Source organism: Lentinula edodes (genome assembly GCF_021015755.1).
Source record: "Lentinula edodes strain Le(Bin) 0899 ss11 chromosome Unknown C8R40scaffold_65, whole genome shotgun sequence".
Classification (NCBI taxonomy): Eukaryota; Fungi; Basidiomycota; class Agaricomycetes; order Agaricales; family Omphalotaceae; genus Lentinula; species Lentinula edodes.
Window position 1 is genome coordinate 107,241 of NW_025764371.1, and position 14,212 is coordinate 121,452.

General features: G+C 42.0%; 2 protein-coding genes across 2 annotated transcripts; one reads left to right on the top strand and one right to left on the bottom strand.

Annotated features, from left to right (window-relative positions):
* Positions 1–3,327: 3,327 nt before the first annotated feature.
* Positions 3,328–5,358, bottom strand: C8R40DRAFT_1163890 (uncharacterized protein; the record flags this gene model as incomplete). Its single annotated transcript, XM_046230418.1, has 6 exons — positions 3,328–3,597; positions 3,651–3,816; positions 3,874–4,006; positions 4,282–4,724; positions 4,780–4,987; positions 5,346–5,358. The coding sequence occupies 6 exons, from the start codon at positions 5,356–5,358 to the stop codon at positions 3,328–3,330; spliced, it is 1,233 nt and encodes a 410-aa protein (XP_046079770.1).
* A 4,411-nt stretch (positions 5,359–9,769) lies between these two features.
* On the top strand, positions 9,770–9,982 carry C8R40DRAFT_1061238 (uncharacterized protein; the record flags this gene model as incomplete). The annotated part of the gene is made up of 1 exon (XM_046225417.1): positions 9,770–9,982. A coding segment is annotated over one exon (213 nt), but the record flags the coding sequence as incomplete, so codon positions are not given.
* Between the last annotated feature and the right edge of the window lie 4,230 nt (positions 9,983–14,212).

Genomic DNA, 14,212 nt, shown 5'->3' on the forward strand with positions numbered 1-14,212 from the left:
GGTTTGATCTCCAAAGGTAGTGAAGGAGTACTAATTTTCGATGCGACCGCCGGTGAGACCTTACCACGTAACGAGGCAAAAACATCCAGATCCTTCGAAGGCGCCAGACGCATCATGGCGCTCCCTTCGCGGAATCGAAGACAGAAAGGAATGGGAATAGTGGGGAAGTGTTCAAGGACAGGAGCATCCTACAAATCGAATTAAAATGAATAAAAGGATTGCTTCGGAAACAGGAAAGACTTACCGTAGAAGAAGACCGATGTTCAGGGGGAATTCCCCACTGCTGTAATAAGCTATCGCGAAGAAATGCGGGGAGATGGGCAGATAAGAACTCGGCAGCTAGAAGGATTTGTTCTGCGAACAAAGGACAATTCGCCCTTCCCATCCAGAATTCATGAATATAAAGCTAATAAGAACAATTAAAATAAAATAAAAGCAATGAGAAGTGGAATACGCACCAGATACGGGGCGGCTTCCTCAAATAAATGATATAACTCCATCGGATCGGTTTCAATGGAGTCCTCATCCCCACTTTGTAACGTCCGCACGGCCATTTGGGCTGAACAATATAAGTCCAGGCATGAGGCAACACATAGAGGACGCGAAGTGTTAGAAGGGAAGCAGAAGGAAACCAGAGAACGAGGATACGAAAAGGCTGGAAAGGTAGTAGATCCATCGAAATCCGGGGAATTCTGAGAATCGAGCATAGGGGGGGAGTAATCTCCCTGTTGAAGACGAACAAAAACAGCGCTCTCGAAGAACAAAGGGAGTGTTGATTTAAATGAGAGACCCGCCAGAATTACCTGGGCCTCCATAAGAGAGGTAGGAAGAAGCGTGGTCGAAGCTGCAGCCTGAGTTTGACTCGAAGTGGCAGCCATTTTGAATTGATAAGAAAGAGATGAAGGAAAGAAAAGAAAGGGAAGAAAACGGACTTCAACGAAAATTTGTTGAACCCCGTGCCCCGAACCAAATAAACGTACACACTGAATCAGTGCATACGTCAGAGCAGCTCTCCGTGAAATGGAAGCTCATTCTGTGACTAGATGATGAAAAGATTGTGAATTAAATTTTCGAAATGTGATACGAATACCGAAAAAGTATCCAATTCAAATTGAGCGCTAAACTGTTACGATTCGTAGCAGGCGTGTGAATAAATTGATAAGATGAGCGCTAGAAACCCATTTGAGGGCATCCAAATTGATTGGAGAGCACGGAGAAGTAGAGATCCAAACCCAGTGAATTACATTAAAAGGAGATATAGTCTTGTCGAATCAATCTAATAACAGATTGGGCATCCTTTCCCTATGCAAAGCTACGAATGACCGAGGATGGTCAAATTCTTTAGTTTGGGGGGGATGACACGCCTAAATTTTGGCTAGACGTCTATGCTGTGAATTGTGACATTTTCACGTATAGATTTGTATCAAGAGGACTGTAATTGAGACCCAGATTGACAGTCAAAGTCAATACTGAATCAGTCTAATGAGTTGAAGGGACCATATACCCATACTACCACAAGTTGGTTAGTTTACCCATCCCCGATACTACCTACGGATAGCAGTCTACCTGTTTGTCAAGCAGGATTATACCAGACTCGGACTACATCCGAAGGATGACTATTCACGTATGACATACCAAGGGTATTCTTTTTGGACCTTACACTGGCAGGAGTTTGGAAGAACTTACTCAAGTGACCATGAACCGAGGATTGACTCGAAATGACTTTCTAGAACTCAGGAATTATCAAATACTCCTTCTAGAACGAGATCATGCATTAATCCAAAAGACTGTGATTTAGTCTAATAGACCAATCAAGTTGCATGGTTGAGGAAAATGACTAGAAGAACGATCGAAGTACTGCGAGGCTCCGAAGACATATCAAATGAATGTCAAAGAGTCCTGACTTAGAAAATATTGAAGAACGAAATTAAATGAATACTATGCGTAACTCCCTTGATAGAGTATAGGCACAATGGGTGTCTATTGAAAGAGAGAAGCAATTAGTTTAATCCAGATGAATCAGATTGATAGGATTAGAATCGAGGAGAGCTGATTTGCCTCCGGACGAGGTGACAAACGATCGAAGTAAGTGTTGGACCGCAATGACAGTTGAACACCATTCGAGTCATCCTCCAAAACAATTAAATTAAATGAATATTGAAAGTACCTACCTATGTTTGGAGGTATACTAGAATCTTGGAACCAATATGGACCAAATAAGGACATGTAGATTCAAATTAAATGGTATCTGACTGAGTGTAGAAGTTTCCTTGCGGTTCCGAACGTTTATTGTATTAAATTAATTATACTATGCGACTCTATATTCTGTATGTATAAATAGCGATCCGATGTATCTGGAATACAAGTGATTTTGGGATGACGTTGCAGTGCTAATCCGTAAAAAGGAAAGACACACTCCCGCCAGACTGAAACCTCTTCGCTAGCAGCCATTCGGGCCTGGCACTTGTGAGTATAGGAACGTCGTGTTCTGCTCCTTGTGACTGCGAGAAGTCTATCCAGTTGTTGGGTATTCTTCGAACTTAGGATCAGTCGTTGGTCTTAAGGGCAAATCACGCTGTGTGGTTGTGCCAGCACATAGTTCTAGCCCTCTGTAGGGGTCTGTGTGTTTCGGTTTTAATTTACTTTGATTCAAACCCCCAATTCTTGATATACCCAAATCGATACAAACCAAAGCACAAATCGTGCTAAATCTACCCTGATCAAAGGAATATATCAAATCCTTAGAACGATTCAAATTGATTGATCAAAGCTTCGTACTTAGCTCTCAAAGCTTTGCGGAACCTTTGCCAACGCTACCCCTTGCTATTAAATAAATTTGATAGCAGTGAACTCGCATATTGTGTATTAGATTGGTTGGTTGGAGTGCCCATTAGATTCCTTCCCTTCTCTTTCACACAAAAACGAGGCAAGCTCGTTACCGCTTTTCCATTACAACCTCCAATACTCGAGGACGTTCACCTCTAAGCCCCAGTTCCCGGGACCTCCCTCCCGGGCATATATCTTCTCGGGAGCTTACATGTTCGAGACCCCCTTCAACTACGACCTATTCAATCTTATGTTGATGTCCTAGCAGGTACAACTCCTACTACGCAACGCTACTAGGTTCCCGTTACTTCTAACCCCCCTCCCTGGACCTTATAGGAGCCCCTTCAAGGGTCACATCTCTCAATCCCAGCCACTACTAGGTCATTCCTGTCCTCAGTCGCAGTTCCCATAGCTCCCTTTGAGCTCCAGCCTGCTCCTAGCATGCTACAACATAAACTCACTATACTAAAACCTACCCTAAGACCAATTCTGACCCAGGTCTTACACCATGTGCTTGAAGCATTCCATATCCCCAAGAGTTACGGCAATATCATGACTTGGAGAGAGATGGTTGGACAAAATGCTGCACATCTGAAAGACAGCATTGAAGCATTCCAATACTTTGGTAGAAAAAATAACTGAAGGACCGAATCGGTGGATATCCTGCACCAAGTATATGAGAATATGCAACATAACCTTGGTAATGATCCTCTGAGGATCAATTGCAGCCCAGCAATCCAGTACATTGTCTATGAGGACTTGGAGATCTCCCTGAGTTCAAAAGTATCAAAAATTTTATCCCCAACATTATTTAGTTAACACACCAGAAAGACTTCCATATCAAGTATTTCTGCCATCCACAAGAATGCCCCCAGCTCACCCGTGGCTTTCCATAAGTCAAGAACCAATGGTGTACAGAGATCATGAATGTGAAAAACCGCAAGTTGCTGTATTGTCTTGAAGTGCTTTCCAATAAGCGAATTTTTGTATCTGACAATGTAGTTCCCTCGAGGTCATGCAATGGTCAGGCCATGCAAGCAGGATGACTCAAGCCATGTTGCAAAAATTGATTCCTCCAAAGTGTTCCACCTGCTACTTGTGATATGCCAGTCATACTTATCAATCCCAAGTAAGTAGGTATGAAGTGATTTAACAGGGCTATCTTTGTAGGGATCAATTCCTGAATATGAAAAATCAACATTACTGAGTAGAGCAGGTACAAAGAATGGTACCTCGTGTGAGAAGGAGAATATTGAAGTGGTCTCCAGGACGAATATCCAGACGAGAAGCTTCAAGAATAATTGTAAGCATTACAGTGTTCATAGGTTGTTAGCCATGTACCACTATCTAGTGGAAGCTTGTGGTATGACACTGCCGGTTGTGTCACTACCCAATTCCAGAGTTGTAGCTGGATTTCCTGCATGACTTTTGATACCAGGGCTTTACGCTCATCACCCTTCAGTCCTGCAAGCTGAGGATCACGAGTTTCAGGCCTCTTCAAGCGCATATCCTGCAGTTCCTTAGACTTCAGAAGTAGGGTCTTGATCCAGAATTGGGAAATCTTGTCCTTTATTCCTGAAGCAGTAGAAACCTCGCATATTGCTTCCCGATTTCCTAAGCATGCAAGCCAGACTTGGTACTGTATGCATTGAATAGTTTGTTCAACTGTCCATGCAGTTCCGGTGTGGTACAGAGCTGAGTAGCCTTCAACAGACTCTTTTTCAGCCTCTAATCCTCCAGTCAGATCTTGGCGATAGTTATGATTACCATTGACCCCAATATGTGAGGTGGTTTCCAACTGTTGAGGATTATTGGCTGGAAGAAAATGTGGAATAAGTTGAAATAGAATCTGCTCTTTGAGTTCACAGTCATAAGCTTCTTCCCAGTGGTTTTCATCACTAACATTAATAAATGAACTGGTGATACCATCCAAGAAAGATAAAGATAACTCACAAATCTTCACATAAAGCTACAAACTGCTCAGAAGAAGATGCTATAGCTAATGTTGAGCAATAACGGACAAAATATTCTTGTGCAAGCTTTTGGTGCAGAATGTTTGCATTTGAAATATAGATATTCGTGTGGGCATTGTACTGTTTGCTCACATTTCCAGACACATCATTGCTCCAAGGAATAACTCGCAAATGGAAATCTGGCCGGCCTTTTGTGATTACATGTATAGGATCCTCCGACCCAAGTCCAAACTGTCCAATCACAGTCACTCCCCCTAAGAAACAAGACTTAATATAGATGAGGTTCCGTATCAAGATTTTTGCAGGAATCCGAGCAAGCCTTTGATACCCAAGTGCAACCACACTGAGTGAATTACTTGCCTCTGAAACTGTAGCATCCATCTGCATGACTTCAGCATAAACAGTCTGGTCCACTGTGATCCAACGCAGAACAATGACATAGTCATCATTTGATGTCTGGGCCAATTCCTTTACATAAAAATATTGATGGTGGCTATAAGATGAACTCCAATCTGCCCACATCAGGGAGAGATCATTAATAGGAACCTTGTCCAGCCATTTCTAGCCTGATACATTTCTGAAACTGTGCTGGATATTTTGGGATATACACATATGTGTTTCTGAACCAGAGGATTTGCCCAGTCCTAGGAAGCAATTACGATTCCTGGTGCATGTAATATTATTCAAAAATAATGTTCTTACCATTGCAAATAACTTTATGGGATGGTTCATGTAGAAATGATTTCCAAGTGCAGAAACATGGTGTTTTGGACTCATATTGAAGGTCAAAGTAAGTTTGGCTGGTTTTTTGCGAAGCTTGAAGAAGGAGGGTACATTGGGGGTGCCACATTCTCGCATGACCTATATGATGGCCTTTAAGTGATCATCGGAGAGCCACAATCTTGGCAGGTTATCCAGCATATCCAGCATGAACATCTGTACATGTGTATATAATATATTGGTGATTTAAAAGATATGAGAAACTTACTGTTTTTGAGTCATGCGGGAACCAGTCAAATGATTTTGACTGCATGCTGTGGTAAATTGAGTCTTTGTTGTTCTCTTCATCTTCATCATTTATTTCAGGTTCCATTGCTACAGAAAATAAGGAAAGATTTAGATCATACTTTCTTAGATCTTACACATAGCTTCAATTGCTGCAGATATCTGAGCAACTATAGAGTCTGGGTCATCTAAAGTATCATTTTCAGACTCTTCAAAGCTTCCAGAATTGTCATCAAAGTGTCCAAAAAAAGTATGTCCATCCAATGAAGTCAGATTATAAAACTGATCTTTGATCACCTCATTCTCTTGCTGAATCTTGTGTTCTTCATTTTCACCAGCAGAGAACATAATGCACTGTCCAGAACCATTCATTGACAAGCCAGATGTGGGATCTATCTGCACATTTTGCAATGGACTTATCTGAAATGGAACATTTGATTTATCTGCAAGCATTGGGATGTAATCAAGGGTGCTTTTCACTAGAAGGGTGATCATATTGGATGTCGGGGTTGGTTGAGGCACGTTTGAGCGGGCTGCAAGAGCATGTAGATGCCCTTTTGATTTGAGGTGAGACAGTTTCGAAGTTTTTAACAAAACATAATCCCGAGTCTCATCCAAGTCTGAACAGAGCCGGCAAAGGATCCATGCTTTATCCCCAGGAATTGCTTCGAAATCTTCTTTACATGAGCTTTATTTAGCAAAATGTTAAGCTTAGAGTGCACCTTTAGAATTTTGTGTCAACATTGCTTTGATGAGTGCAGCAATATCAGATTGAACTGCACAAGTCTTTAGACTCAGTGTGGGAATCATGCCACCTAATTTTACTGACAAGTTGGATGACGTGACTTTCACTTCTTGCTTCTGCAATTCAATGCCCTCACATTTTCAGTTAGAGAGCTTGCCACCAAGCTCACCTATTGTTCGGTCTCAACCTATTTTGGAATTTCCTGAATCACCAACAGGTACTCCAGTCCAAACTGGCTCTAATGAAACCCAAGAGCGGAGTAGCCAACCTCCGAATTCTCCTTCTCAAACTCCAGAAACACCAGCCCGTATGCCTATTGCAAATATAACTTCTGATATTATTAATAGAAATGGAAAACGTCCTCTCGAACATGTGCAGCATGCCCGCATATTGACATGCAAATTTTGTTTGAAGAAGGAAGATGAAATCGAGCTCCTTGACTTTGCAAGGGTAAGTTTTTGATTATATCTCTTTTTTCACTCTCATGCCATTGTTAGATACCCACTGGAAAGGAGTTGTCATAAAGTACGCAGCCCCTATCATTTTCCTTTTCTCACTGTCTCGACGCCTTTACTTGTACGATACATCATCCCATCACTGTCAAACCCCCATCAATTACTGATCCATTGATTACTGATCCACCTGACCCATCTTCTCCTTCTACTGGCTTCCGCCACCTTCCTTGTTCCTAAAACTGTACAGTATTACATCGTTGTTTCTCGCAGACCGGATTATGTATATATAGCCAACCCTCCACAGCCTGGTCCCTTATCTTGACCTCTCTGTCATTATCTGGGACCAGGTATGTGCTTACTTATTATTACCTATGACTACGATACTCAATATATCTCTGTCATTATCTGGGACCAGCTTGCCGCCATTCTGCTTAGTCGCTCCGCCTTGTTGCCTTGTCCAGTTGCTCCGCCTCACCGTTCTGCTTAGTCGCTCCGCTTTCCCGCTCCGTTAGTCACTCCGCCTCTGCCGCTTCGTGACAGGAGTCAGATATGTGGCATGCTGCATTATATTTAGATATCAGAGCACATTTTGACTTGATTCATCCCTTGGATGGCCTGGTCACAATTTCTGGAGATACAAATGTTATTTTCTATATGTTATTTTGGTTATACGAGCTCATGGTTATTCATTCATTGCATAGGCTAAAATTGATACTCTCTCTGAAGATCTTTCTCGACCCCACCCACAGTAAATATCTTTCACAGAACGTCCCCTAGACGTTTCGAAATTAATGTCATTTAGGGTTACTGTTTGATATATGTTCCACGGGATGCCTCAAAATAATAATCAAAAAATTATGTTCTCAGGTTTTAAACACATCATCCCTGGTCTGGATTGACATTCCCGTTGGTATTGGGTGACCTCCCGTCGCTATCTAGAATCCTAAATTATTACTAGATATATCAAATACGGAGTGTGAAAAAAATTTAGGAAGATCTAGAATAATCATCCTAAACCATGGGCTAAATTTGTTCTAGATTAGATCTAGCTTTCATCAGACTTTATGGATGACGATGATGATATTGAAGCTCTCATATGTATGCTCATGCAGGATGAGCGGGCTTCATATCAGGCTGAAGAAGACATTTGACATATAGCCACACTTGGGTTGTCATGCTCTGGCTACAACCAGACCCGTCCCAGTACCAGCCACCATCTCCTACCTACCTTTACACCTCCCCAAGTACCACCATACACCTCCCCAATCCCCTCTTTCTCCATGCACCTCCCCAATTATCACCATTCCCCTGACATACCTATCCAAACGTCCTGATGCTCACCACGATACACATACAACACCCTCCTAACCGCCAACCCGTTTAAGTACTAAATCTTGATTACCTTCCTCCCTCAATTAGCTGCCTCATGTTTCCAGATGTTCTCTTGTTCACTTCCCGTACCTATTTAAGTAGCGCCGCAACGTCCAGAAGCCCCAGCTTGGTATATTTTGAATACACACCCTTTACATAGGTCCAGTCCCTGTCCCTTTGTACCTGCTACCTATACGGAATTCTCTTTACTCTCTATTTCTTTATCTCTATTTCTCTCAACTCTAGTCTATCGTCTCTATGATTGTCTATACGATCCAATACACGCTTTTACTTTATGTCTAAGCAATCCGAGTGAGTCCCCGAGCTCCCTCGAACAATACTAAAGCTCCCCAATGCCTAACACCTTGGTGAGCTGACCTCCCCAACACCTAATGCCTTGGTGAGCTGACCTCTCCAAAACCTCCTTGAGTTCCCCAATTGCTCCACAAGCTCTGGGACCTCAGTCTAGGTAACGTCGAAGCTACCTCCTACGTCGAACTACGTGCCGCTTCTTCGTTACCACCCCCAACACTTGAGGACGTCCACCTCTAACCCCCAGTTCCTGGGACCTCCCCTCCCGGGCATATACCTTCTCAGGAGCTTACACACTCAGAACCTATTCTCTCTACGACCTATTCGATCCTACGTTGATGTTCTCGTTACGCCGTTAGTCCCCGGAAATCGAGAGTATAGAAGGGAGGAGCTACGTAGCAGCCAAGTCGGAGCGGCGGTATCGCCGGTAACAAGGAGCGAACCAAAGGACATCTAAGTCCTAAGGTTATAGTAGAGAGTACTTCAAGGTGATGAGCCTGAAGACTTAGAGGAGCACAGAGTTAAGGAGGGAATCTAAGTCGTTAATTAAACTGAGGAACTACAGTAGCGTACAGGCAGTATTTATTTCTATGAAGCAGCGCATCGGTGCAGAGCGCTAGACTAACTACTAGGAGCTATACGTGTAGTACCTGCAGGGTAAAGTAAAAGACAATAAGGAGGGACTAGAACAAAAGGGTATGTGTAGCGAGAAAGAACAATAAGAGTGAGATTACAATAAACGGTGGATCTTCGGAATACCGAGCGGCGGAATGGGGCCCCGAGGCATGGACTTGACATACCTCCCCTACCTACGCCTTAGGGACCTCCCTGGACCTTACAGGAACCCCTTCAAGGGTCACATCTCTCAACCCCAGCCACCACTAGGTCATTCCCGTCCTCGGTCGCGGTTTCTGTAGCTCCCTTTTGAGCTCCAGCCTGCTCCTAGCACGCTACAACGTAAACTCCTCATACCAAAACCTACCCTAAGACCTATTCTGACCCAGGTCTTACATGGGTCTGCTTATATCTACTATGGCACTCTTGAGTCTCGCAGATTATGCGCAGAACGCCGGGCTCTTACCCGCCTGTATCTAACTTGTCCACAACTGATTCCTGATCCTCGTGGAATGACTCCCTGGCAAGTCCTCTACAGAAGTCACAGTGATCATGCTTTCATCACTACAATGGGATTCAATGTTGCTTCCTTCAATAAATTGCTGGAAAGTGGTTTTGAGGAGCAATGGATTTCCCAAGTTATTCCCTGGCGTGATGTTGCATGCTCCTCCACTCCTTGAGTTTATCAACGATCTCTAGATGCCGCAGGTGCTTTAGGCCTTGTACTCCATTATTTGAACTCCACTATACTTGAAACCAGCCTCATGGAAATTTTCGCTCTTATTCTAACCACTGTCTCCCAATGACACGCCTAAATTTTGGCTAGACGTCTATGCTGTGAATTGTGACATTTTCACGTATAGATTTGTATCAAGAGGACTGTAATTGAGACCCAGATTGACAGTCAAAGTCAATACTGAATCAGTCTAATGAGTTGAAGGGACCATATACCCATACTACCACAAGTTGGTTAGTTTACCCATCCCCGATACTACCTACGGATAGCAGTCTACCTGTTTGTCAAGCAGGATTATACCAGACTCGGACTACATCCGAAGGATGACTATTCACGTATGACATACCAAGGGTATTCTTTTTGGACCTTACACTGGCAGGAGTTTGGAAGAACTTACTCAAGTGACCATGAACCGAGGATTGACTCGAAATGACTTTCTAGAACTCAGGAATTATCAAATACTCCTTCTAGAACGAGATCATGCATTAATCCAAAAGACTGTGATTTAGTCTAATAGACCAATCAAGTTGCATGGTTGAGGAAAATGACTAGAAGAACGATCGAAGTACTGCGAGGCTCCGAAGACATATCAAATGAATGTCAAAGAGTCCTGACTTAGAAAATATTGAAGAACGAAATTAAATGAATACTATGCGTAACTCCCTTGATAGAGTATAGGCACAATGGGTGTCTATTGAAAGAGAGAAGCAATTAGTTTAATCCAGATGAATCAGATTGATAGGATTAGAATCGAGGAGAGCTGATTTGCCTCCGGACGAGGTGACAAACGATCGAAGTAAGTGTTGGACCGCAATGACAGTTGAACACCATTCGAGTCATCCTCCAAAACAATTAAATTAAATGAATATTGAAGTACCTACCTATGTTTGGAGGTATACTAGAATCTTGGAACCAATATGGACCAAATAAGGACATGTAGATTCAAATTAAATGGTATCTGACTGAGTGTAGAAGTTTCCTTGCGGTTCCGAACGTTTATTGTATTAAATTAATTATACTATGCGACTCTATATTCTGTATGTATAAATAGCGATCCGATGTATCTGGAATACAAGTGATTTTGGGATGACGTTGCAGTGCTAATCCGTAAAAAGGAAAGACACACTCCCGCCAGACTGAAACCTCTTCGCTAGCAGCCATTCGGGCCTGGCACTTGTGAGTATAGGAACGTCGTGTTCTGCTCCTTGTGACTGCGAGAAGTCTATCCAGTTGTTGGGTATTCTTCGAACTTAGGATCAGTCGTTGGTCTTAAGGGCAAATCACGCTGTGTGGTTGTGCCAGCACATAGTTCTAGCCCTCTGTAGGGGTCTGTGTGTTTCGGTTTTAATTTACTTTGATTCAAACCCCCAATTCTTGATATACCCAAATCGATACAAACCAAAGCACAAATCGTGCTAAATCTACCCTGATCAAAGGAATATATCAAATCCTTAGAACGATTCAAATTGATTGATCAAAGCTTCGTACTTAGCTCTCAAAGCTTTGCGGAACCTTTGCCAACGCTACCCCTTGCTATTAAATAAATTTGATAGCAGTGAACTCGCATATTGTGTATTAGATTGGTTGGTTGGAGTGCCCATTAGATTCCTTCCCTTCTCTTTCACACAAAAACGAGGCAAGCTCGTTATCTGGAGCCCACCGCGAGGGGTGGTTTTGAAGCTACAATTAGCTTGATAAATTAAATTGAACGTTTGTTTGGATTATATTCAATTATTTGGTAGAAGTGTGTTGATCTTTGTGATACCATTTCTGTGAACTGTCAACATTAGTTCATCAGGAAAACCGCGTACTTCGAAGAATTCGGAGAAAGCAGGAGTATTGACACCGGAAGAATATCGTAAAGCAGGAGTTGTATTTGGGAGATCTACGTTCGGCACATCAGCTCGAACATCCCTATTAAACCCTACGAACGAATCCAGTCGTCCATCCTCTTCTCAAATACCGACAGAAGAATCGCGTGGAAGTTTTGTTTCTAGAGGAACAGGATCATCTATATCTCGAGGAAGACTTACATCTTTGCCGAGGAATTTGAAGAAATCTAGTCTCGATCCGAAAGGGAAGAGAAAAGAAATTAATCCGATTGATATTGAAGAAGATATAATTGAATTGATTGCTCCAGAGTCAATTTCAACATCTTCTACGTCGATTGAATCAACTAGATTGATAGATACGTTACATCAGACTATCTCTCAAGCAAGTAATACGATTGAACCAGTCAAAATGACTACCAATAATTATGGAATGCCTGCGTTGTCAGCTGAAGCTAAGGCTGAGATTGATAAAGCCAGTGCGAAACTTCCAAGAAAGTATAAGACAGCACCATTATTTGATATAACTGATCCAAGTCAAATGATACGATGGTTCGAAGCTACTGAAAGCATATTTGAACATGGAGGAATTACATCTGACGAGGCTAAAGTGAGATTAGCTTTAGAATGGACGTCTTATAAAACGAGAGAAGCATTAAGAGTCTTTGATTCGGTGAAGAATCCGAATTGGGATCAATTTAAAAAGGATCTAAAGAATATGTTTCCGCAATCTGTAGGAGACAAAAGAGGATCTAGATTATTGCTTGAACAATTGGTCCATCAATTTAATCCAATTGATGCAGGTGAACAGGAGAAGATGAGAATCTTCAGACTTCTCTTCGATGCTGAAATGAAAAAGCTGATGGACGAACCAAAAATGATCACAAATAGTGATGCAGTAAGATTGTTCTTGGCACCTATGACTCCCGAAGTAAGGAGAGGCGTGCTAGAAACAGTTGTGAAAGATGTATCAGTTACTTCTATGTCAGATAGAGGAAAGGAAGATCCTTTCAAGATTGACGAAGTAATGAATGCGGCTGAGAAGTATATGATTGGGAGTTCATTTGATAACTACTATCAAACACTTTCCATTGCTTCTTCGAGCCCACCAATTAATAACCCTAATTCATTTAGTAGGGGACACATTAATTTGCCGTTTGCTGCAGATGTTCCGAAGACAGATAGGAACTATCTTCAAGCATTGAAACCCAAAGTAGAAGACCAATTTAAGGATCTTCTGGGAATTAAATTAGAAAGTTTGATTCCAAGGGAATTGACGGAAGAACAACAGCAGATGGTTGCCTTGAATAAAGACCTCATGGAGGCAAATATGAAAGAAATTAGAGCTGTGAAGTTATTACAGTCGGACTTCAAAGAAGGAGCAGACATTATGACGCAGTTAACAGCAGTAATGGCACAGATGGCCAAAGAAAATGCTAAAGGAATGATTAATTCGATACCACCGAGTGGTCCCTCGAATCAATCTAATAGATTTGAAAGAAATACGACACCGAGAAGTTCGAATGGAACTCAGTGGGCATGTTTCTTGTGCAAGTCGACAGATCATTTTATGAATGAATGTCCACACTTGCTGGAATTTACGAAAAGAGGTTGGATGATGCCTGAAGGAGGTGACTCGAAGCGTTACAAATTAAGAGACAACGCTAGAATGCCTCAAGACGATCCAAACATACCTCGTTACAAGAAAATTGAACAAATGGCGAAAGACTTGGGATGGGATCGTGCTGAATCCTATTTTGCAAACATGGAAGATGATGAAGATGATAAAGTCATGAATCAGCAGATGAATCCTAATGTCAATCTAGCTGTTTGGATGACAAGAATAGAGGAACTATCAGATAGACTTGGGAATTTGGAAGCACATCGAGAAGATGATGTTCGTGTGTTCAACCAAGATAGTTCAAATGGAAAAAAATAAGTACTCCAATGAAGGAGCAGGATCGGTCCATGAGAACTTTAAGATCCAATGCTGTAGCTCCGGAGGAAAGTGAGAAAGCAAAACGAAATCAATTTAATGATAATACGAAAAGATTAGTATTTGATGGGGTGCATATACCCAAGAAACCAGGTTTAATAACAGGTAAATTGGTTGAAATGACCAATGGAAATCAGAAAACAGTGAGATTTGAGGGTCCAAAGTCCATAGATCGGTCTTTGAAGAAGCCCTCAGTCACGATTGAAGATGATAATGAATCTGATGACGAGGATACTATTAAATTAATTCCTTCGTCAAGACCAACGAATCAAATTAATAGCGAACATAGACCATATGATCATGTTCAACCTAGGACGTATCGTCCTATTCAAATTAATACACCTACGAA